Raw genomic sequence first — 22,789 nt, forward strand, 5'->3', positions numbered from 1 at the left:
AGGATGCCGGTTTGTGCGTCCAGACTAGAGAAAACCTCCAATCAGCTTAGTGAGCGAGGAGTTCGACCAGCAGTTGGTCCAAAAGCGAGTAATTCTGATGTCATCAACTGGACAGATCTCTGTTCCTTAGAGGCACGATGCGAGGCGGATCAAATCTTTAAACATGATGACTGTGGTTCATCTGAAATGTCTCCACCAAACTCTTAAGGCATTGAAAACAAAGCAACTACTTCTTCAGGCGACTCCATTTCAGTGCGTTAGAATATGCAGCATTTTATATATATATATATATATATATATATATATATATATATATATATATATATATATATATATATATATATATATATATATATATATGTATGTATGTATGTATGTATGTATATATATGTATATATATATATATATATATATATATATATATATATATATATATATATATATATAAACAGTGACGATATCTAAACTAAAAAACAAGACATGTAAAAACACAAATGGACCAAAGAGAAAAGAATCAGTCTTGAAAGTCCTTCACGTTTCCGAAGCTGTACAGTTTATCACAGTCTCTTTCTAAGGTCGATGGATGCAAATATTGTTTAAAAAAATAAAATTAGAAAAACTCGGGAATGATTTTAAGAAGACATCTAAAAAGATACTCATAGAGCATGTTGTTGAAAAACAGAGTGACATTCAGTCACCCAGTCCTTTGGCTTTGATGGACTATGAAGGTCCTATTATGCTAGTTTAAGCATAATTCTTTATAAAGTCATTTCATAGTTAAACCTCCATTACATTCTACTATAAATGCAAATAAAGTGGCTAGCAGCTGGATGAATGAAAACAGTGATGGTTTGATACTTTTACACAGCCTTTTTGTTCCTGCCTGCCTCACTGTTCAACATACCTTTTGTTGATTAAAAAAAAAAAAGACAGCTACACTACATGCAGTAATTAAATTTTTTTTTGTTGCTTTTATTCTGCAATTGTAAGGAGCACAACTATTTTCCCGTCTGACTGCGCCGTCTCTGTTAAAAAGTGTGAACGCCATCTGATTTAATCCGCCAGCTCCGAGCCCAGGAGACGCTATGAACTGAGCTGAACTTTGCTAAGCACGGTGCCACAGATAGACTGAGACGGGTTCCCTGCCGCTGAGCACGTGGCCCGATGTTCTCACGCCTGCCAGAGAAGTGAGGTCAGTTAGAGTGGAGCACAGCACTGTCTGGGTTTCAGTATAAATAGACGGCATTTTACTGAATTTCACTCACCCTTGTATCTAAGAACAAAGACCGATGCGATTTTTCTGCGCGCTAATTCAGCGGTCCCCGTCGTTTCTGCTTTCTCACTGCTGCGCCCTCGAAATGGAAGAAATGCGGTGGAAATATTAGAATGAAAAAAAAAAAAAAGAAAGAAAAACTGCAACAAACCGTCACAGGAAAGTAGAAGACACGGCACACAATATCAGTGAGATAATATGTGGTGTGTGATGAAAAAGTGAGATGAAGGTGTGGGAGTGTGACATAAACGGAGAAGGAGATGGTCCATGTGAGAATCGAAAGGGCCGGTATGAGTAGATTAGACCAAAGGGTGGGAAGTATCCGAAAGCAAGCCCTGCCACAAGAAAGAGAAATATTTGGTTTGTTCTTGTGACCTATTAAAATGCTCTTTTAACTGTTGAAGTGCCCCTTTAATGTCTAACACGCAACATCCTCCGTATATAACATTCTACCTCGTTGCAGCTTGAATTTTAAAATCAACTTTTATCCTTTAAGTTTAAACATAAGACAGCCTTTTTGCATTTGAATAACACCTGTACGAGCTCGCCCGTAGTTGCTTAAAACGTCGAGCTGAAACCTAAGCAGGAAAGCAAAAAAGCCACATAAAGCTAGCATCTGTTTTTGTCCCTTAGTTCTGAGAAAATTAGATGATAGAGGAAACTGGAGCAAAGAAGCAGCTGAAGTGGATTGGTTATTCTTTGATCTGTTCAGCCTTTGATCTATTTCTGGTTGGTGATTGTGGTGGAACTTGAAGTAGGGGTATTATCTCTGAAATCAGTGTCATCAAGCCGCTGCAGAGCATCTAATGTTTTTCATCCTTTGCTCTTTTTGCTCCTCAACAACTTTCCTGGTTGTCAGAACCTGCAGTGCACTTACCTTCCTTGCTGTAAGGTACATTTTTGTTGTTTGTTAGAAATGTGGTAAAAAATATTTGTGTACCGTCAACTATTCCATGTTTTTGCCACATTATAATCACAAACCAAATTAAATTTATTAAGAGTTTATATAAAAGACCAGGTCAATGTAATGCATATGGAGTGGAGTGAAAGAAAAATTATGCATGGTTTTGACATGTTGTCATGGTAACTTAGGCTGTTTGTTTTTAGGAACATGTAACATGTGTCCCTCCAGTATTTCCCTGCATTAAGTTCCATCAATTCATCCCACTGCATGATTCTGCCACTACTGTACCATACCATTGTGCATGTTAGCTAAAAACTTAGAAACACTGATTTAACACACCAGGTAATTGGTGGTAATTGGTGTGTAGATTAACTTTGAGTTTTGAAGGGAATTCTGTGTTTAATTTTAGTAGGGGACTTGTGGGTAAAGAGAGCTGAATGGAATTGCAGGTCAGGCTTTTTAGGTTTTTATTCATAAAGCATCTTGAAAACAGCATGGCTTTTGTTCTGTGTCAAAATCGGGTGCTGCTTTGTGCTGGACGGTTCAATAAAATCCCAGTAATACACATTAACGACAAACTGCCCGCTGGTTTCACTTTGTTTGCGTGCTCTGTTCCAGTCCGAAGGGACTGCCGATAAATATTTGAATGGTGAAAATGCAATAACAACAGACTCTTAAAACCAAATTTGTTTCCATTTCCCAGCTTTCGATAAGACACCAGACTCACTTACAGTCAGTCATCTGATCGCTACACTCTACTAAGTTAGTGTGCAGTTCACAGCCATGACTGTAATCCTACGTGCACATTCAGTCAGGGGAAATTAGGGCTGAAAGAAGGCTTATGTCCATGTCCTTCTTCGATTTGCTTTCCTTCAGTGTGTGTCCCAGGTTTAGACCTTTTTGTGTGCTAATTAATAATACATGCTGTTTTGAATGATTGAACCCTGTGTTTCCCTAGGAAGTAACTCGTTCCTTTTATGAATATTTCATCGCTGCAGATAATGAATCCAGCCGGTCACAGCAATTATAACCAACTAACGGCCCCTTTGCTGCTCCGATGTTAAAGCAGCTGGCCCCGCCATCATTTCAGACTTGTTCGCTTCTGATGCAGATGAACTCAGGCTGGTGATGATTCAGTGTTGCTCAGTGGACCGAAGGACTGTAGTAAGTTGGGTTGTTAGTAGAAAAGACAGATCCAGCTGGACAGAAAATGCTAGAGGGCTTGTATGTCACATGAGAAAAATATGTATGCTGACGCCAATGCAGCAGACGTAAGTGTGTCAAAAGTGTAGCTGTGTTCATTTCATGGTTGGATTACGAAGCAGCTCTACAGGGCCATGTTACCCCACGGACCTCTGAGCTTTGCCCTGGAAATATTGCAGAAAGTAACAAAACGGTGGCTGAAAGCAATCGGATCAACCACATTAAAGCTACAGTGCAACTTTTAGAAAAAATATTGTTTTTACATAGTTGTTGAAACTCATTATATCGAGACAGTATAGTATGAGACAGGTGGTCTGCGAAAAAAATCGAGCTCCTCTGCCTTCTCCCAGTGCTAACTACAAACAACCAATCAGACCCAGGAGGCGGGTCTTAGCGCTGCCAATCATGCCATTCTCCTCACCATGCCTGTTCTTTACTGCAATAAAGCTGTTCACAACAGATCATATGTTTTATATTACACTGTCACAGCATGGCGATAGTTTTAACAAATATGTAAAAGACATATTTTTATAAAAATTGCACATTGCATTTTTAAGCTCAAAGAAACACAAGGTGACCAGGAAGGCAAAAAGGCAGGCAAAGTGACAGAGAGCGAAGAACAAATGCTAACTGTGTTTCTGTCGCTCGACTCATTTCTTTCTGTCAGGCAAACGTTGGTGCTCTGTGAACAAGGCATTCATATGTATGAATTCTTGGCTTTGTGTCTCATTATTTTGTGTATAATCATAGTTAATCTCACTGTCCCTCCATCTTCTTCAACTCATTTTTTTTTCTTACAAGTTTAATGCTTGTATAATATGCTCAAAGCTGCAAGACTCATGTTTCAATGAAGATCATTTTTTCTCCGCTTCATCAGACTCTTTGATTTAATCAGACACAGTGTACCAGCTCTAAGTGTAAATGACCTAGATACTTGATCCCTTAATAAGCCATATGTTCTGCTCGATATAAGTATGCATGACTGGGGTACTTTTCAACAAACAATAATAACAAAGGACAGCTTATAAATGGATTGATGTGACCATGGTCCTTTATTTAAATACAGAAATGTGCTTTTGTGCTTCTCAATTGAATGTAAGACCACTCCAAAGTCTCAATTTATTTGTTGTTTGTTTCTAAAGAATGAAAAGATGAGCTTGTTGATGTTCTTCAGATCGTTGTTCTGCTTCATAACCCCGGTTCACTTGAGTTTAAGGTCACAGATTTGATGGCCACACTTTCTAATTCAGGATTTCCTGTAGAGAGGAGGATTCAGGGTTCCAACTTGTTATGGCAAACTGTCCCAGTCTTGAGGCAGAGAAGCAGCCTCAGATAATCACACGACGTTTGAGAGTCAATAAGATGTTTTTTTGTGTGAGATTCTGTTAGTTATAAACAGGATGCGGTGAAACACACCTTCTACAAAGTTCCTTTTGCTCTCGACTGTCGACAAAGTATTTTCCCAAAGGTCCGGAGGATCATTAAGACTTAAATGTGAGGAGGAAGAAGAATGTTTTGGATTCTTTCTGGTGAGCAGTGGCTCAAACCATGATAATCTGCCTTGGACCTAGACCAGTTTTTATGTTTTGTTTATGTATGTTTTATGACCAGTTTTAAGATCATGACTTGTTAAGTCATGATCTTAACTGAGGCAACAGATGTCTACAGTGCTTTGGGTGTGGTCTAAGTTTTTGAGAGCTTCTGGATGAATCCTTGCAAAATAGTTGTGATTATTTTGGTGGACAGGTCGCTATTCCTTGTTTCCTCCATTTGTGGATAACTGCCCTGAAGTACAAATGTCTTTTTTTTTTAAATATTTTTATCCCTTTCACCATTTCCAGACTGATACCTGTCGGTAACTCTCTCATCTCGTTTTGAAATTCTTTAGATCAGGATTAAGTGTTTTGCTCTTTGAGATTGTTTGGCCTAATTTGTGCAGGCCGACAGTAGGTTCTATTTAAATGAAGACAAAAACGCTTCATCAGAGAGTATTTCTATCTGTGCAAAATGAAAACAGGGCAAGCAAAAAGTTATTCCCTTTGTTGGTTTGTCTGGCATGCTTGTAGACAATACACAATATAATACAGCAACGAAAGTATAAAATACAACAAACTGTAGGAGAAGCTGAGATTCATCAGGGGCTTCAAGTCTGATATTTGTGAATGGACTGTGACATCTTCAATTATCAATTATCAAAATAAAACTGATTTTCAAAATGATCATTTTTATTTGACATCGCTATGCATGTCGATTTGCTTCAACACACGTATCATTGACACATTTATTTACTAATAAGAATAGGTGTTTATTAATATAATTTTAAAGAGACAAAAAAAGCTACTTGTGGTTCTTTCTTAACTAATTTCTAAATTTTCTTTTGCATGTTGCTTGTCCCCACATTTTAATAAAGTCGTCACACTAAATAAACTAGAAAAAAAAAAAGTATAAATTGGGGCCAAACAGCCGTATGTATGGCACAATTTTGAAGGCACATGTGACTGTGCAAACGCTTGTTGGCATGCACACACGCGCCAAGCAGGGCGATTGTCATCCTCGTGAGCATTAATTGTGACTTAGCAGCTTAAGGAAGTCACACTTCCCAGGGTGATCTCCATGTGCTCTGGCAGGATAGGAAAGGCCACCAGCGCACATCAGGAAGTCATTTCTTGCCACACACTGACTTTTATCTACCTGCCACCTATTGCAAGCACATGTTGGATGCTCTTAACTGAGACACAAACACACACGTAACGTGGTTTTGTGACGACAGGCGGAGGGGGCAGCTTGTTAACCCTCCTTGACTCATGCACACCTAAACCAAAGCAGGTTGTCCGCAGAGGTTTTTTGAAATAATACTTCATTTTCCTTCTTTCAAATTTTCAACCCATTGAAGGTGTTTATAGTTGCCTCAGTTTTTTTTTTTTTTTTTTTTTTTTTTAGATTCTGCTAAAAACACACGTGAAGTTGACTAATCTGGTTTCACCGCATTGCTGAATAAGACCACCCAGGGAGAGAGAGAGGCTAAAAGACTTGAAAAGGTAGGACAAAAAAAAAAAAAGAAACTACAATCCAGAATACTCTTAATTAAAATGAGTTCAAACTGGTTGTACCTGTTTACAGAGGTTTTATGGAGATTTTCTGGAAATTGGGGTATCATTTTGAACATTTTACAATCACTTACAAAATGTACACAATTTACAAGCCTCTCCTTTGGCATCGGAGAATCCTCGTTTCCTTTTTTCTTTGTATAAACTAAACTAAACTCTCTCTCTCTTTCACATAGACGATAACTCGTTTTTGTCCCAGTAACAGCTTGCCTCATCACCTCTGTCTCCCTCCACTGCCGGAGTTCGGAGTAGTAGGGGAGAGGGGGGTTTGCTTGTTTTCCCGTAATGAGAACCGTTACAGGAAGGGGGGGTTTTATCTGGGAGAGCTCTCGCCGTAATCAGTATCGATTATCCTGAGAGAAGCCGTACCGATTATCGGGGGTGGGTGTTGGGAACTGAGAACAGCAAGGGGACACAATTTTCTGTCACTGAGATAGTCACCAGCATCATCCTGGTGGCATTCTCGTCGGTGGTTGTGGATCAAAGTATTGGAAAGAATTTGTGCTTCTAATAAAGTTTAACAAGATGCAGTGTCACCTTTTGATGCTCCGAGGGTGGTGAAGTCTGCCTCCTTGGGCTAACGATGGAAACGTTGGCGGTCTCAGCCATCACAACTTTGTACTACTACACTTTATAGAGCCTTCTTAAACTCACTTTTCACAGGATGGCTAATTTTTCCAAATTAACCTTTTATTTCTGGATTGTACCAGTTTTGTTTTCAGGCCCTTTGTCTTAGAAATCAGCCCATTCTTTGCTTCTTCACGTTTGCTTCACGCTGGCAGCCTGCAGGGAAAATGGCTTCCCCCTTGTGTCTCTTGGCATTGTGAGTGGGGAATATGTTGGGTCAGGTCTATTTCATGCACCCCCACTTGGACACACAAAGCAGCTCTTAGTTAGACCCACATGAACTCTATTACTATTTATTACCTCATTGTTCATAGTGAACATGTCTGGCATGTGTTCCAGACTGGGAGCAAACTGGGGGAAGGACCGAAGTAAGGATGGTGTGAAATAGCGAGGGGGAAAAAAAACAGAGAGTTTCTTGTGAAAATTACAGGAAGACTGGCATTTATCAAGCATTTAACAGTTGCAGCACAGCACTTTCTTTTTTGTGTGTTTGTTTTTCTTCCATATTTTATGTTGGATCAGCATTTTACACAATGCCTTTATAACAGAGAAGAGAAACTCAACTATGTCCAAGGGAGAGATGCATTTCGAAATCCAAAGTGTTTTAGTTGATTTCATAAATCCTGCAACTAAGGGAAGCAGAAACTCGAGCTGAGTTTATTGTTTGACTTGAAGCACATAGATAGTTTCTCTAAACTCACAATAAAAAAATAAATCGTTCCCAGTGAACCAAAGGCACAGAGAAGAGAAATATAAGTTTACATTAGGTTAACCCAGAGCATCATCAGAGTCGAAATGTAGTCTTAAGTGGTCCAGCATCAAAAATTATGTTGTAGACTAATTTTGTTTTATGTTAATGGATTTTTAATTGTTAATCTCACCAAAATGAATGGAGTCAAACAGTGGGAAGGCTTAGGAGATGATGTGTCTTTGTAAGCGGGGAACAAGACGACAGTATTAAAGTTGTAAGTTTGATGGCATTGCAGGAAATCTTCTTGAGTGTCATTACTCTAGTCTAGCCAGTCTGACCTGTCTTTATGCTCGACGCATACACACTCTGGATTGTAAAGCCGACAAGTATTTGGTGGTTTCATATGGAAACAATCCTGTACATGCACATTTTTCCAACCGCACACTGTTCCTGCTTGCTGCTTGTAAACGTATAGAACATTTCAAAGCACATTTTGTTGTGGTTTGTATTGATTCTCTAATTAACTTAAAACATTTCGTACAGTCAGATAAAGAAGGATGTCAATCAATTAGTAAAACTTTGAACTTTGTTTAATGTATGAGATCAAACACAGCTGGAATTACGCTTAAAATGGATGCTTTTTTAAAAAAAAAAAAAAAATCTTCTTAAATTTAATATGGGTAAACTTTTTTTAGATGTTATATTGGAACTCGATCCGAGCATAAACATGAAAATTAACGTCTTTGTTTTTCTGAGAGCAAACGCGCAGCTTAACAAATTTATGTCATGCTTGATATATTTTCTATTTTAGACAATTATGGGGAAAAAATAACTCCTCTGTTGTGTCGAGAACTTTTTCAAAGAAGTGAGACTAGACACTCTTTTAGTCATGATTACCTTCGTTGTTTTGGTTTCTCACTATGAAAGAAAGGAAATTTCAAAAATTACTCAAGAACTTGTATTAAATTTGCTTCTGTTAAATATCATGTTGATCTTGTGCAACATAAATAATTTACTAACATCACATTCTCCTTTTCTTCTCCCTCCCCTGCCCTCTCCCCTCCCAGGTCATGGAGAGCACTTGTCCTTGTTGAAGTGCTGACTCAGACACAGCCAGCTCGTGGGTGGCGGTAGAGGGGTGCATAGTCTAAGTCTGCTGGTCGTCATGTGTGAAGCTCTGGTCTGATGTCCACCCTTACCTCAGTGCTGGCCATGGACGGGGAGAACTACCTGCATCCAGAAGGCCCTCAGCTGAACAGCAGCATGTTCTCAGTGGGCGCCTCAAACATGGAGGCAAGTCATTTGTCTGCATTAAAGCTGTTGAGACTCGAGTTGTTGAAATTCAGAATGAGAAACGCAGGAATCACATTCATGTCAAGTGTTTTGGTTAAAATTAACTGTTTCCTTTAAGTAACTGCTAAAATGCACAAGCAGGGGTCGGTTCAGACATCTGAGAGGAGGTTGCAAAAAATAATTTACATGCATTATATAGTAAGACACAGTTTCTATCATAGTCTGAATATTTATTTTATTTCCTTGAAATTCTGAAGTTTACTTGCAATTTATAAACCAACATCGATGTTCTTTTAAATAATTTAGGAAACCCCAAATAACGCCTTCTTGAATTGGCTTCTAAGAGATTAAAGTTTGAGCTAATTTAAAGAACAGCTGGCAACTCATCAAATATTGTACTTCCTTCTGTGATAAAAAAAAACCCAACAAAAGTTAAAATCAGGCAAGATATTTGATGAAGGATAGTGGATTCCCACAAGTCTGGTTCACTGATGGGTACAATGTCTGAAAGGTTGAAGGTGCTGCTTTAATCTGTTGAAACAAGTATTAAGGAGATCTCAGAGCTAACAAGATGACAATATTCCAAAAGCAATATAAAACAAAAAAACAGACAATAATAGAAAAATAGAAGAAACTTGTAATGCTGAAAATACCATCCGAACTTTGAAGTGCAGGAGTGGCACCATCATTTCTAGGTATCTTGCTGCAAGAGGGTCTGGTGGACTTCTCAAAATAAATAGCAACATAAAAGTCCCATATATATCCCATATATAGATATAAATTTTGACATCTCAAGACATCAGAAAGTTTCAACCTTGGGTGTAAATGTATTTAAGTGCACAATGACCATAAACAAACCAACAAATTTCTTAGAAAGGGGCCTAAAAACAACAAGTCAATGCTTGGAGTGTCCCTCATGAATCCCCAATGCCAGTCTCACAAAGAAAAAAAATTCTAGGCAGAAGAGAAAAGGTGTGTGGTTGGGTACAAACCTGACTCAGTTACACTGGTTCTGTTGAAGTAATGGGCCAAAATTCCAGCAAACTGTTGTGAGAAGCTTGTGGAAGCACCTAAAATTTTTATACCAAGAAATTCACTTTAAAACTGTTTAAAAGACATTGTTTCCAAAAAGCAAGGAGGTGTAAGTAAGCTTCTGAATTTGTAGAGTCTTTTTTTTTTTTTTTTTTTTTTTTTTTAATCCTTGTTCAATTATATGGGGGCGTTTTGCAATAGAAATAATTTTGGTAGTTCTGTCATAAAACAAGGCAATTTTAGACCTAATTATTGGAACAAAAAAAGTTTTTGTTCTTTTGATAGAGTGTAAGTAAACATCTTGCTTCATCTGCAGGCATGTTTTCATGCAGTGATCAATTTTAAGATGCATCCAAAAGAACTAAGAGAAGAAAACACAGCATTAAAAAAAAATAAATATAACAACAAAATATAAAGATAGTACATCACGATAAACTAAATTCAAATTTAAAAAAATAGATTATAAAATAAGCATCTGCCTATATTTGAAAGCTGACATAAACAGCAAGACTTTCAGTGCTGATATGTAGGAGCCGGAAATTTAATGTATCGGATTTTTTTTTGTGTTGTTGTAACACGTAAAATAATCTTTACGTCAATGTAACCTCCTGAAGAGGAAAGTATGTTCTGATCTTGTTTTAACAAGAATTCATTAGTGTGTTATTTTTAAGTCTACTTAAATATTGATTTCTAAATCTGCCTTTTCAGAAGTTAAAACGTTGACTTCTGTCCTGACTGACTTACTTACGCCTGTGTCCCATCCACTCTACTCTGTGAAAGGCTGTGGTCAGTTGTTGACACATACATGTAAAGTCGCATGTCATCAGTGTAAATATAGTAAAAGTAAAATGTTGCAGTGCTCAGTAAGCTAGGCTAGGGGGAGCATGCACATGCTGAATAAAGAAGATCAAAGAACGAAGCCTTGAAGAACCTCACATGTGATCTCATGTGATCTTTGTTTGCTTTGATTTATATTTGCCAACAGAGACAAAGTAGTTCATGTTTGGCATGTACGATTATGACACACTTTGTGGTTCATATGTTTAGACTTCACACCTTTCCTAGCAAGAGAATAAATTCCAAGTCTGCCTAAAAAACTTTGACCATAAAATCTTTAATTAATTACTAGAAACAAAAACCCACCTTCCTATGTCAATCACTGAAAAACAGCTGGAATGTTTCATATTCCTGTGAAAATTTTATTTGCACGGAGATAGACAGCAAAAATGGATAATATAAATCACATTCTAAAATGTAGCAAAAATGAAAACTGAATAAAGTTACGCCCAACATGATTCAGAATTCGGCAGATTTAAAGTAATTCGAACAAGAAGTAGACAGAAAACGAGACGGGCATGGCTCAGAATATAACATTGTAAAACAAAACAGTTTTTATTGCATGTTTTTAAAAAGGAAAATCTTTATACAACATTCAAACTCACTTTTAGCTACTGACCAACTCTTTGCATGTTTTGCTGGTATTTTGATATTTTTCTTCAGTGAAGAGCACAGACTCATTCAGACTGGAAATCCACCTCGTCATCTGCATCTGCCTGCACAGCTTCTCTATCAGATTGAGCTTATTCTTATTCTTTAGTTGACAAACACTTTGTATAATTACTAACTCCCCCTGACACTTTGAAGGTTTTAGCTCTTTATGCAGTAAAGATTGTTTAAGTTTTAATGCACAGAAGCACTTCAAACACTTTTCAGTGGCTTACTTGTCCGGTACAATTCTGCTTGAGAGTGTTATGTTTACTGGATTGTTAAGTGATCTTTCACAAGCCGTTATTGACAGTGACTTTTGTTCTTTTGTTTAATGTGAACCTGTGAAACTGCTATGTCAAATGCAGTGCGGTCAAAAAATGTCAGGTGTGCCTATCATTTGTGCCAGCGCTCCTAAGAAGACAATGTAGACTAGAGACCTGAAATCAATAGAAAAAGGAAGCAATCCTCTGGTGGAAGTTTTGCAGAGATGAGACTGAGGGGGTTTCCTTCCCTTTGCAGAGTATTATGAGATATAATTATTATATAATTTGATTTGACTATGCCAGCAGCCTTTAAGGTATTTGCTCCATATTTCTTCATAACTTGGCTTGGATACAAAGTGGATATTTGGTTTAAGTATAATTAAAAAGAATATTTTTAAAGCCAAAGTCAAACTTAATTTAAACTTCCCTCGACCAAAAAAATATTCCCTAAAATGTTTAACTCGGGGGGAGGGGGGGGAGGAATCCTACCATGTCTGCTTTATTCTCTGAAATTCCTGAGAATTTCTCAAAATATCCAGTCAGTAAATTGAAACCACGTCGGGATGATTGCTTCTGTGAAATTCTGTTGAACTCGCTGAGTCATACAGAGGAAATATTGAACAAAAAAGAACGGTGTTGTAACTGCTTGGTCATAATTTTTTGGTAAAAAAACACAACCATATTAGAAGATGACATGCATCGCTCAGTTAAAGGATGTTTTACGTCAGCTCTAACTGTCATAACTGAGTGTGTTCATCAAGTCCAAAAAAAAAAAAAAAAAGGGATGTTATTTTAACTGTGCCTTTACTCTCTTTGTTTCAGAGTTCAATATTTAACTCCTCTGGTACCTGGGGAGCCTTTCCTCAGCAGCCTGGATACTGCCCTATGCAATCTGGAAACCAGTAAGTCCATCGAAAATCTCAACTCTGCTTCACAACGCTTTCACACGACTCAAATTCCACTTTTGACATAAAAAAAATAAAAATAAAAAAAAATAAAAAACATTGCAAGTGAAATAAAGTTTGACATTACACAGCAGTAAAATTTGACCGTTAGGAAACAGAAAGGAAATGTTTCAGCTTTTAAAAGAAAACGGCTTCAAAATCTCTCGGCTTAAATTTCACAAACGCGCCCACTTGGTGTGGCCTAATGCAGTCCCCCACACCACCAGCTCACTTCACTCCAGATTGGTCTAATCTGTGAGACCTCTTTTATTTCCGTCTGTGGGCGGCTTGACGTCAGCCTGCATTTGGGGTAGGGGGTTGAGTGTTAGACTTCCTGCAAGTTAGAGCAGCTTGTGTGATCTTGCCACTAAATACGACGTGTCATTTTAAACACAGTGTTTATCAGTCAGTTGTTGTGTTTCTGTTTCCTGTGAACCGACAAGAAAACACTGCACAGAAGCGGTGCTGCTTTTGCACAGGTGAATGTTTTGGCCAGTTTAAGTCTCTGTATTAAAGAACGTGGTTTATGTGGCAAAATGCAGGTTTGATTTTTTTTTTTTTTGCGTTAAAAAGACTTGATATATTTAATTTATAACTGATGTTTGTCTGTGTTGTAATTTACTGTCCAGAAGCTGATTATCGTAATAAATAACATTTTGTTCCACTTGCGTCATTTTTTTTTTAAAAATTACTTTTAATTCTTTGGAAACGGGCCCTTTAATTTTTTTTTTCTTTTTACTATGAATGATGATTTTTTTCTCCACATCAAGATGTTTCGTTTTAGTACTGCGACGTGCGCTGTGTTTCTTTGAAAGTTATAACATCTGGTGACGTGAAGGCGCTGCGTGTGGTTTTCAAGTTCACTCAAAGTGGAGCTTTATGATGTCAAGCTCATTGTACAGGACCGTATCTCACTTTCTATCTTACTATGTACAGAAGGGATACAAAAAAAAAGGGTCTGGCTCAGAGAAAAATGATGAGATTGATTATCAGTTTCTTTAGAATCGGGCTAGTTAGACCTCATCGAGTGCAATTAAAGTGAGGTAACCTTTAAAAAAAAAAAAAGCCTAAAATTCGCATTATCTTCAATGGTTTTGCGTTTGTAAAAATGTTGTTTTCAGAGATTTCCTGGAACACTTAGGCCAGTTTTTTACGAAACAGGACAGAGCACTTAAAGCAGTAGTTTTTGTATGACTACCTTTTATTGTGTTCACTTCTGTTTTTTCTGATTCTCACGACCTTGTAAGTCCCCCGTGCCGCCTGATGCCTGGGTAACGTTGCACTCTCTTGTCCAAAGTAAAATTGATTGGACTCAAAAGTGCAATCTTGCCTGCTCAGACTGTTGTTGAGAACGTGCAGAGGAGTGAGATGATCACATGACACCAGTGAGGAGAAAACATGCATGGGAAGTGTTATGTTTGCTCGAATTGTTGACTTACAGTGCCCACTCACATCTGCAGAGCACATACTGTTCCTATGAATGACCATATTGACCAATAACCATATTGGCCTCTTCATAATTAATCCTCTTAATTTGTGTGTTAGCATTCAAATTGCTAGTCAAGCAGATCATGCTACTTTACCGTAGTTGTTGCTTTGTTGCTGGAAAGTGTTAAAACTTGCTGTGCAACATGAAGCTGCAGCAGATCTGCTGCTGTGTTTTGTGGAACCAGCACCAGACTTCTACAGACCACAGAAACCTCTGTGCGTACTGTATGTGATCAAACACTACCTTTTTAAAAGACCAATGCACTGTTTACATAGTTACATAAGACATCATGTGTAAAATAAAATGTCAGAACTTTTCATTCTAGGCTAATTCTAGGTTAATTTCCTATATTTAGCTGTGAAAATACTACTGATACAGTTGATAAGAAGAATAAGAAGACACACACATTTTTTTCCTTCCCTATCTGAAATGAAATATCGACACATTAATGTGACATTTCTCCCAATAAAGTCACATTAATGGGATCAGAGATTTCTTTATTGATGTCTTCAAAATCATAAGCTTGCTTACATTTCCTCAGTATTTGGTTTGTAGTCCACCTCGCTCACATGAGCCTTTTCAGATTCTCTGTAGCACTGAGAGGAAATAAATTATGTCTCTTTTGTTCAGTTGAAACCAGATGTACATGTGTTTTACAAAGAGACATGTAACCGTTTTTTTCCTGACATTAACTATAAGCTAAATATTTCCTGTTTTACTAGGTCAGTCAGAATCAAGAAAATGTGTCACAATATTAAGCAGATTAATTCCATTTTATTAAGTAGCATTTTATTCAGTTTATGAATTATTTATGACCTCTTTTTCAAAGTCATTTTTAGTAACAATAGGACACTCCTGAGTACATTTGCAAACCATAATCTCTATTTTTATGTTGTTCTCTGAGCAAAGGCTCCTTGCTCTCTGAGCTGCCTTCCAGCCCTTTTTGCTACAGGACTGATGTGTTAACACTTCACTTTCGTTCCAGCTTCGCCCAACATCTTCACATGGTGTTTTGCTTTTTGTTTGGGCTTTATTTGCACATTTCACACCAAAACATGCTAATCTCTGGGACACAGCAGCGCCTTCAGACATCTAGAATTGAGGATGAACCCCACTGGTGGCGGTTAATTTTCCTATGATGCAACGCAAAGGAGCAGTGTTTGTAGGCGTTGTCATAATATATATATCAAAAGCCAATTAATCATTACAGATAAAGCTACGATATCATCTGGATTCTCCCAAACAGCTTAAATGAATAGTAGCATAAGTAAAATTTTGATTTAAAAAAAAGAGTATCTAAGAATTTGAAACTATGATGTAATTTTAAAACTATTATATGTATTTTAATTTTAAGAATTATTATTATGACAAAAAAATAAATGACACAATTTATTATTACGAAGGACTTTAAAGTTTTATCATGATATTTCATGGTATTCTATGCAATAAGACAAAAATAGTGATAAAATGTGAAAAAAAAGCAGTTATATTGCAACATAGTACTCAATGACTGGGTTCAATCATATTTTGTGCATGCTGCATTTATTGATGAAATCATGGAGTCAACCGTGGAAAAATAGGTCAGACTGCAAAACGCCTCACATTACAAAGCTGAAGTTTTGATCCACAGTGGTGATAATGGGACAAGTTGAAACTTGGTGACAACTCCTACATTTGGTTTAAACGCTTTGCTGTGCATTATTCAAGAATAATACTTCCTGCTCGCATGCTTTGCACAGCTAAAAACAAAAGGTCGCGCAGTGCATTCAGTTCCTAGGACTAGACTAGAGCTTCGTCTTCATGTTTGTGTTGGCTATAAGGAAGTGTTCTTCCAAGGAACCTTAGCAGGTTTCTGTGTGTGCATGTGTGTGTTTGTGTGGGTGTGCTCCTGCAGCGGTGTGTCACGCAAAAGCTACAACTTGATATAATCATAATTTCTATGGAAGTAGTGTTTAGCTGTGGATAATCGTTGGGATGAAATTTGTCCACAAAGGAAGACATTCCTGCTGTCACCTTACAAAACTTGCTCTTTTTAAATCTCTTAGCGTTCCCTGGAATGATAAATTACATTTCCTGGTGTTTATGTTTAATTTTTATCCGGTATTCCCAGTCATTTCTACTGCAAACCTGTTTGGTTTTGTTAACTTTCCAATTAATGTTCCAAGAAATCACAGCAGTTAATTTTGCTACATGACAGCTATGAAGATAAAAAAAAATATGGAGACGTTTCAGTGCACAATTGCTTTTTAAAGTGATGTGATGCTTGTGCCAAGTTTAGAGATCGCGCACCGCCAGAAAATAAACCGCTAACTACTTTGGCTCAAGCGAGACATCATTGCTGAATGATGGGATTTGAGGCAATGAATTTTGGGTTTTAAAATCCGAGGGGAGACAACTTGTGGGACACAGAGAGGTCAGTCCATTGCTGTGCCTGTGAGTCCCTAACCAGCCCTGTTGATGAAAGCTGCTGATACCAGGTCTGCTGAGACGTCTGTTGTAATAATCATCCTGTCATTGCTCTGCTAGGGAGAGAAAAACCACAAAGGGGATTTCCAGTCTGGAAGATTTCTACCAATCGCACTGCGTTTCCCCCTTTGCTCTCTTTAAATAGATTATTCATCAGTGATTAACACCTGTGTTAGTGATTTTTCCCTGTGCTGGCAAAGAATTTGTTGTTTGTGTAGCTGTAAAAATCGTGGTTATTTTAATAGCTTTAATTTTGAACAGAGGTGCGATTTATACGGTTCAAGTACAGACAAGTGCAAATAATTTTTTTACATCAACTCACAAATCCATTACAGTCTAATTAAATCTCCATATATCAGCGTTAGGTGGTGCTCTCATGGTGGTTAAGTTTGTTTTGAAACCAAATCAATCAGTAACTGTGATCTCTGACCAGGAGTTTAAGACACAGGAGCCTAATCCTTTGAATAGCTTTGGCTCAGCTCCAGTTGTTTTAGTTTGAGCTCTGGCAGCTGATTGGACAGCAGGACAGTTTCACCTTTGCGCGTCTTTAGTTTTGCTTTTGCTTTGAGTGCTCACGCAGCCCTGTTGCTCTGCGGGTTTCTCCATAGGCTTATGACTTATTGACTCAGTAGGAAACTGAAAACATACCATGTTTGAGGTACAGGATCTGATCGTTTGTGGCAGAAGTTAACTTGAGGCTCCAGAAGATGTTTGGTGTTCAGGAAAAGGGGGTTGTGATAAAGGGTAGGAGCTCTCTCTGTCTCTGTCTCTCGGCTGTTGTCCTTATCATCTCTAACCTGTCTGTCTGGCTTGCAAATAGCCAACGTTTCATTTGTTTGCCTCTTTGTCTGTTGAATTTGCTGTCTATTCATTCGTTTGACAACCAGTCACCTTTTAACTACATGATTGAAACTGAACACTTTACTGCTTTTTAAATGTAAGTTTTGTTTCTGTGACAGTGAACTGTGTTTGGGATTCTTTGAAGCTGATCAAATATACTTGGCTTCTTTCTGCCATGTATATTTACCAAAAACTGATTTTGGTTTATATTTCACTGCTTTTTAGAGCAAGTAGGAGCTTAAACTTAGCTGATATCACTTCCTGTAATAAATGAAAACATCAGCAAAGATTGTTCTGCTTCCATACAATGTACTTTAAACCAACTAAATGTCTTTTTTTTATTTACCCACAGGCAATACCACTTGAATAACAGCACTACCACCAACATTCCTGATATGCACATGAGCATGTACCCGGGATTCTCTGACATGGACTTTCCCAGCCTCCCTAAAAATGGGAATGGAGACTTCTCCCAGGTTGGTTCCACTAAACTAGTATATTCATTGATCATCTGCAACAAATGAAATGCATTTCAAGCTGGGATTATGTGAGCAATATAAATGTGAATATGTCCTCCAAAGCAGCTTTCTATCAAATGCTTGCTTTTACTTTCATATGATGAGAAAGGGCCACATGTGCGACCCACCACCTCCTGCAGCTCATCTTTCATGTTCATTTATGACTGAAGTGTAACATGGTCTGTACCTTCTTGCCTTTTTTTGTTCATTTAGTTAGAGTGACACTAACAGCAGCTGCTGTGATGAGACAGATGGGTAAATTTGTAAACTGAATCCATTTAGGCTCTCGTCAGATATTAGCTTGGGTCAGTGAGTCCCACAGTTTCTTGTTGTTACACTATGATCGAATAGCTTTTGTGTTAAAAAAAACATGAGAAATATTCCTGCTACTGCTGAAATTACAACATATTCATTGGTGCAGTTACGCTAATATTTTTTGCAATTATTTTTGGCTGCCTTGATTTTGATACACAGACTTTAGTAAAAAAAAATAATATAAACAGCCGCAAAACTTAGCAGTAGTCCTAAAATGCATATTGCTGACGATATTGTTGTCGCTTTTCTCTTCAGACTTTAAAACCAGCTGACATCAGCTGGTCAAGTAGTCCAGCTTTTTGTGGCAATAAAGTGTGTAGTGGGCAAATTAATAGAGATGCCACTTGTATCTAAGTTTTCAAAGCACGATTACCTTAATAAGTGATGGGGGATGCATCTTTTGTTTCCACTCTGATATCATCTTTGGCTTTTGCGACTGGAAATGTCAAACGTCTGAGTTGTTGTAAGCAAGTGACCTACAGCGTGTAGTAATAGGTTGGGGAGGGGCAGCGCTGTCTTCTGTGAAAACACAGGTCACTTTGTCACCTCCCAAACACCATGAAGAAAAAAGCTACGGAAACCCTGCGGCTACCGTAGCTTCACTGTGTTGTGATTGTCACTTCCTTCACTCTAAAGAAACGTGGAAAAGTTGTGTTTTACTGAGTCACACTGACAAAAGAAGTGAGCAAAACACATGAGAAAGCACAATTTCTGGGACCTTAATGCAACAAATATGATGAATGAAGTACAGCAGCTTGTCAGGGCCCAGAGATTCACACACTGTTATTCCAGCACCTCAGTGAACCACATTCACACTCCTGAAGAAGGTCTGCAAAGTGTTTCTTTTTCTACTAAAACACAACATCAGCCAGAGGAAATTCAGGTAGATGAATCCATACTTTCTTATGCAGTGAGGTGACAGCTGTAAACTCTTTGTCCCTTTAATGCCACGACACCCACTTTTAACCAAGCACTCGCATGTAGGAGTGTAGAACACGGAGGCTGTCAATACTAATTGATCTATATCCCAGTAACACCGTTTTATTTTTTCCTAGAACCATTTCCTCCTCCAAGGTGCGAGAAAACCAGAAATCAAACTTGCACAATTGCTGCAGTTATCAGCCCAATGGGCTGGGCTTTCTCAGATAAGTTTCTTTTTCAAATGAACTGGATTTGATTGTACTGTAGTATAAATAATCTTCATCTAATCTGAATCTCATCGGCATAAAACCAATAAAAGTTTGGACCATTCTGGCTTCTATGTGACTATGAATTAGACTGATTTGCTTTGTAAAAGGCCTTCAGATTAAATTTTTTTAATAGGTCCTATTTCAATAAAAATAAAAAAAGAAATCTAACAATATTTATCATGTTTGCTCCATCAGAGCAGTGAGTTTCATTATGTATCCATGTCCATTACATTAGCTGTGTAATGGAGAATCTCACATATAGAATCTATATTATGGATATACTATATTATACCCATAATATTATATCCAAATCTGAAGCATACTGCATCAGAATTTCGGTTCCAAATATTTTTTTTGCAACCGACATGACAATAATAATCATGCATGTTTTTTTTGCTTTTTTTTTTTTTAATTTTCCTTAAATAAAGAAAATAAATCAAATTTCCAGGTGCAACCACTGAAACTGTTTATTGTCACTGGTTTAGAGAAGTGTCTCAGTCCAACGTCGAAGCGGAGCAGTGCCACATCGTTTTAGCTTCCAGGTGTGTGAATGGGTGTGACGCTCGACTGGAACAGAGTGCTAAGTTATTTCTACAACAAAAGCAACATATGAATGTTTTGAAAAGAGAAAAGCAACGCGTCACCCTCGTCACGTGGATCGTTAATGTGGGAATTCCCTAGTTTCACATGAGTTTTTGTGTCCGGCTAAGTTTTTTTCCTCCTAAAGAAGTCATTTTAAACCTTAGTCATTCAGGCTGAGTCATATTGTATTCTACATTTGACTGTATTTGTAGAACAGTTGCGTACTTTATTTTAAACATTTACAATTTTGGTTAGTGCATTCAAGCTCTGCCTTCTTGTGCCTGTCAGCGACTCTGTGAAGGAAAAAAAAACCACACACACAAAAAAAGAGACGTTTTGTGCTTGTGTTGTGCCTTCTCAGCTGTTCTCGCTGCATTTGGACACACGGCGTCATGTGAGTCATGTAGAGAAAATGTAAGTCATGGGGTCATCATGACTAATAATTCCCCACCTCACTCTCAGACCATTTTCTTCCATTTCATCCCCGCCGTTCGTGCCAGTCCTGCCCTATTTTTCCCCCGTTTCTCTCAGTCTGCTGTCTGGTGGCATCACATCCACTGTCTGTCCAGTCGCCGAATCGTAACTATGAAGTAAATATTCAGAGTTGTGTGGCCGGGTAGATTGGTTTATGAGGTTGTTTAGTTTCTCAAGTGACGTTTGTGTTTACTTCTATCTCCTCATCTCATTTACTGCGATGGGGTTATTAGGGAAATCTCTTTTGGTTTGCATGGCTTCCCACAGTGTCAGGGTTTGTTTATGCATGCACCAGAACTCATTTCGAATATCCACATATTATAAGGAACCACGGTGCTGCAGTCTGTGGACAGAATGTGTTTCTTTACATCTGCTGCCTTCAGAGGTTTGTTTTGTATTACAATGAAGAGCCTCCCCTCTATACACCTTAATAATTACTAGATAATAGATAAACAAGACAATAACTGAAGTGGCACACGATGACACTGGCATATAAATCAGATAAAGTGAATTTGTTTCAGTTATCTCTATGTACAACTGCGTAGCACTTTAATATAAAGGGGTGTTGGTCAGCTCTGCCATCATTTCAGGCAATTATATTCAATGTGTTTGAAAGTTTCTATTGAGTCTGATTGAAAAGGAGATCTTTTTTTTTTTAAATACTAATTAAAGATAATTTATTCAGCAATCAGAAGTTACTTTTCAAGCATACAAGCATTTCGAAAACAGCTTTAAAATTGCTGAATTTTCTTTTTTCTCATATTGCTTCTGCATTTTGAGCTGTTTATCAAAACTAATCAAAGATATAAACTCCAGGGATCCCTTATACCCTAATATATTGTGAAATCCCTCAGCAGTTGAACTTTTGCTTCTTCTAAAAAAAAAAAAAAAAGAAAAAAAAAAAGAAAAAAGACTGCCAGAATAAGGGGCGCGTTTCAAAATCCAAAAGTGACTTTCAAAACAAAAATTTAATTTGTGCACCACTTCTATCACGATAACATTTTAAAGTGAACACTTGCTGAGAGATACCTTGTAATAAGCCGCCCACTTGTGGCTCAGAGCTGAGCAGAGTGACACGACTAATTAACTAACATGCAGTAGTTTGTTAAGCACCACTTTATGAAAAGCGAATGAGAGAAATTCAAATGTCTGGCTAAATCAGAGCTTTTGTGTAGAGCTACCAATATTTTTTATGAATCTGGCAACTGATTTTTTTGAATATTGACAAATTTTCCTTCAAACACTATTTTTTTTCCCTGCATAACGTGATATAAAATATAAGTAGAAACTGTAATTTCTTTATTTTATATATGTATTATCTATTTTTTGTCAGGTTGAATTATTGTTTGTTTATTTTTTATTTAACTAGGATTAAAAAAACCCCAATTGAGATTAGACACCTCTTTACCTCTTTTTCAATCTGATAAAGGTTACTTGATTCATTTAGAAATGACCATTAGCTACTCACTTAGCAATTAAAACAGGATAAACTTACATTTATCTTGTCATCTGCACAAACTCTGCACATGACAAATGTGCACATGTGCCCATGTTCCACATGGACATACTGGCACATAATTAATCTGTGAACGTGGATCTAAATGTGTCCCTGAAAACTTCTTCTGGAAGAAATGTAGCAGACAGACAGCTTGCCTAACTTTATGTAGCTTTAGAAAATCTACTTTGGGTTCATCTTTACAGTCGACATCACTGCTTACATCAACAAGTTATTCTCAAGTGCAGCTTGTATTTCTTACTGTTGAATCCAGTGTACATGTTGTTTAAACACTTTTAGCATGACAGACTGGCGCTACAGTGTCTCTGCTGAATGTTAATGTCTTCTGTGAAGTCAGAGTGTTGTGTGTGCATGAGTCTTGGTGTGTTAAGTAGGCGTATATTTTGAAACACATCAACAATGAGGCAACAAACTTAGCATTATATCATAATTTCAAGCGGCAGTAGTAGCTGTTGCCATGGTAATAGGTGGAGTAGTAGTAGTGGTAGTAGTGGGCTGCAAAGGCAGCTACATTATATAATGAGTGTATGGTCAAAATAATTAGGTATTGAGTTTAAATACTATAACATTTAAA

At 37.6% G+C, this 22,789-nt stretch overlaps 1 protein-coding gene across 4 annotated transcripts in view; it reads left to right on the forward strand.

Moving 5' to 3' along the window:
• The window catches only part of sbno2b (strawberry notch homolog 2b), a 69,833-nt gene that overhangs the window by 6,130 nt on the left and 40,914 nt on the right, over window positions 1-22,789 (forward strand). For 2 of the 4 annotated variants that reach the window (XM_015036074.1, XM_015036071.1), the window contains exons 2-4: window positions 8,873-9,098; window positions 12,704-12,783; window positions 17,973-18,096. In XM_015036074.1, coding sequence (XP_014891560.1) covers window positions 8,991-9,098; window positions 12,704-12,783; window positions 17,973-18,096 — 312 coding nt within the window. In that variant the 5' untranslated portion in view covers window positions 8,873-8,990. Of the gene's footprint in view, window positions 1-6,320; window positions 6,419-8,872; window positions 9,099-12,703; window positions 12,784-17,972; window positions 18,097-22,789 lie in introns of those variants that run through there. The other 2 variants (XM_015036072.1, XM_015036073.1) reach the window with 2 other exon arrangements.

The sequence above is a fragment of the Poecilia latipinna genome, unplaced genomic scaffold (assembly GCF_001443285.1).
Source record: "Poecilia latipinna isolate Pla-1442-1.1 unplaced genomic scaffold, P_latipinna-1.0 Scaffold357, whole genome shotgun sequence".
Taxonomy (NCBI): domain Eukaryota; kingdom Metazoa; phylum Chordata; class Actinopteri; order Cyprinodontiformes; family Poeciliidae; genus Poecilia; species Poecilia latipinna.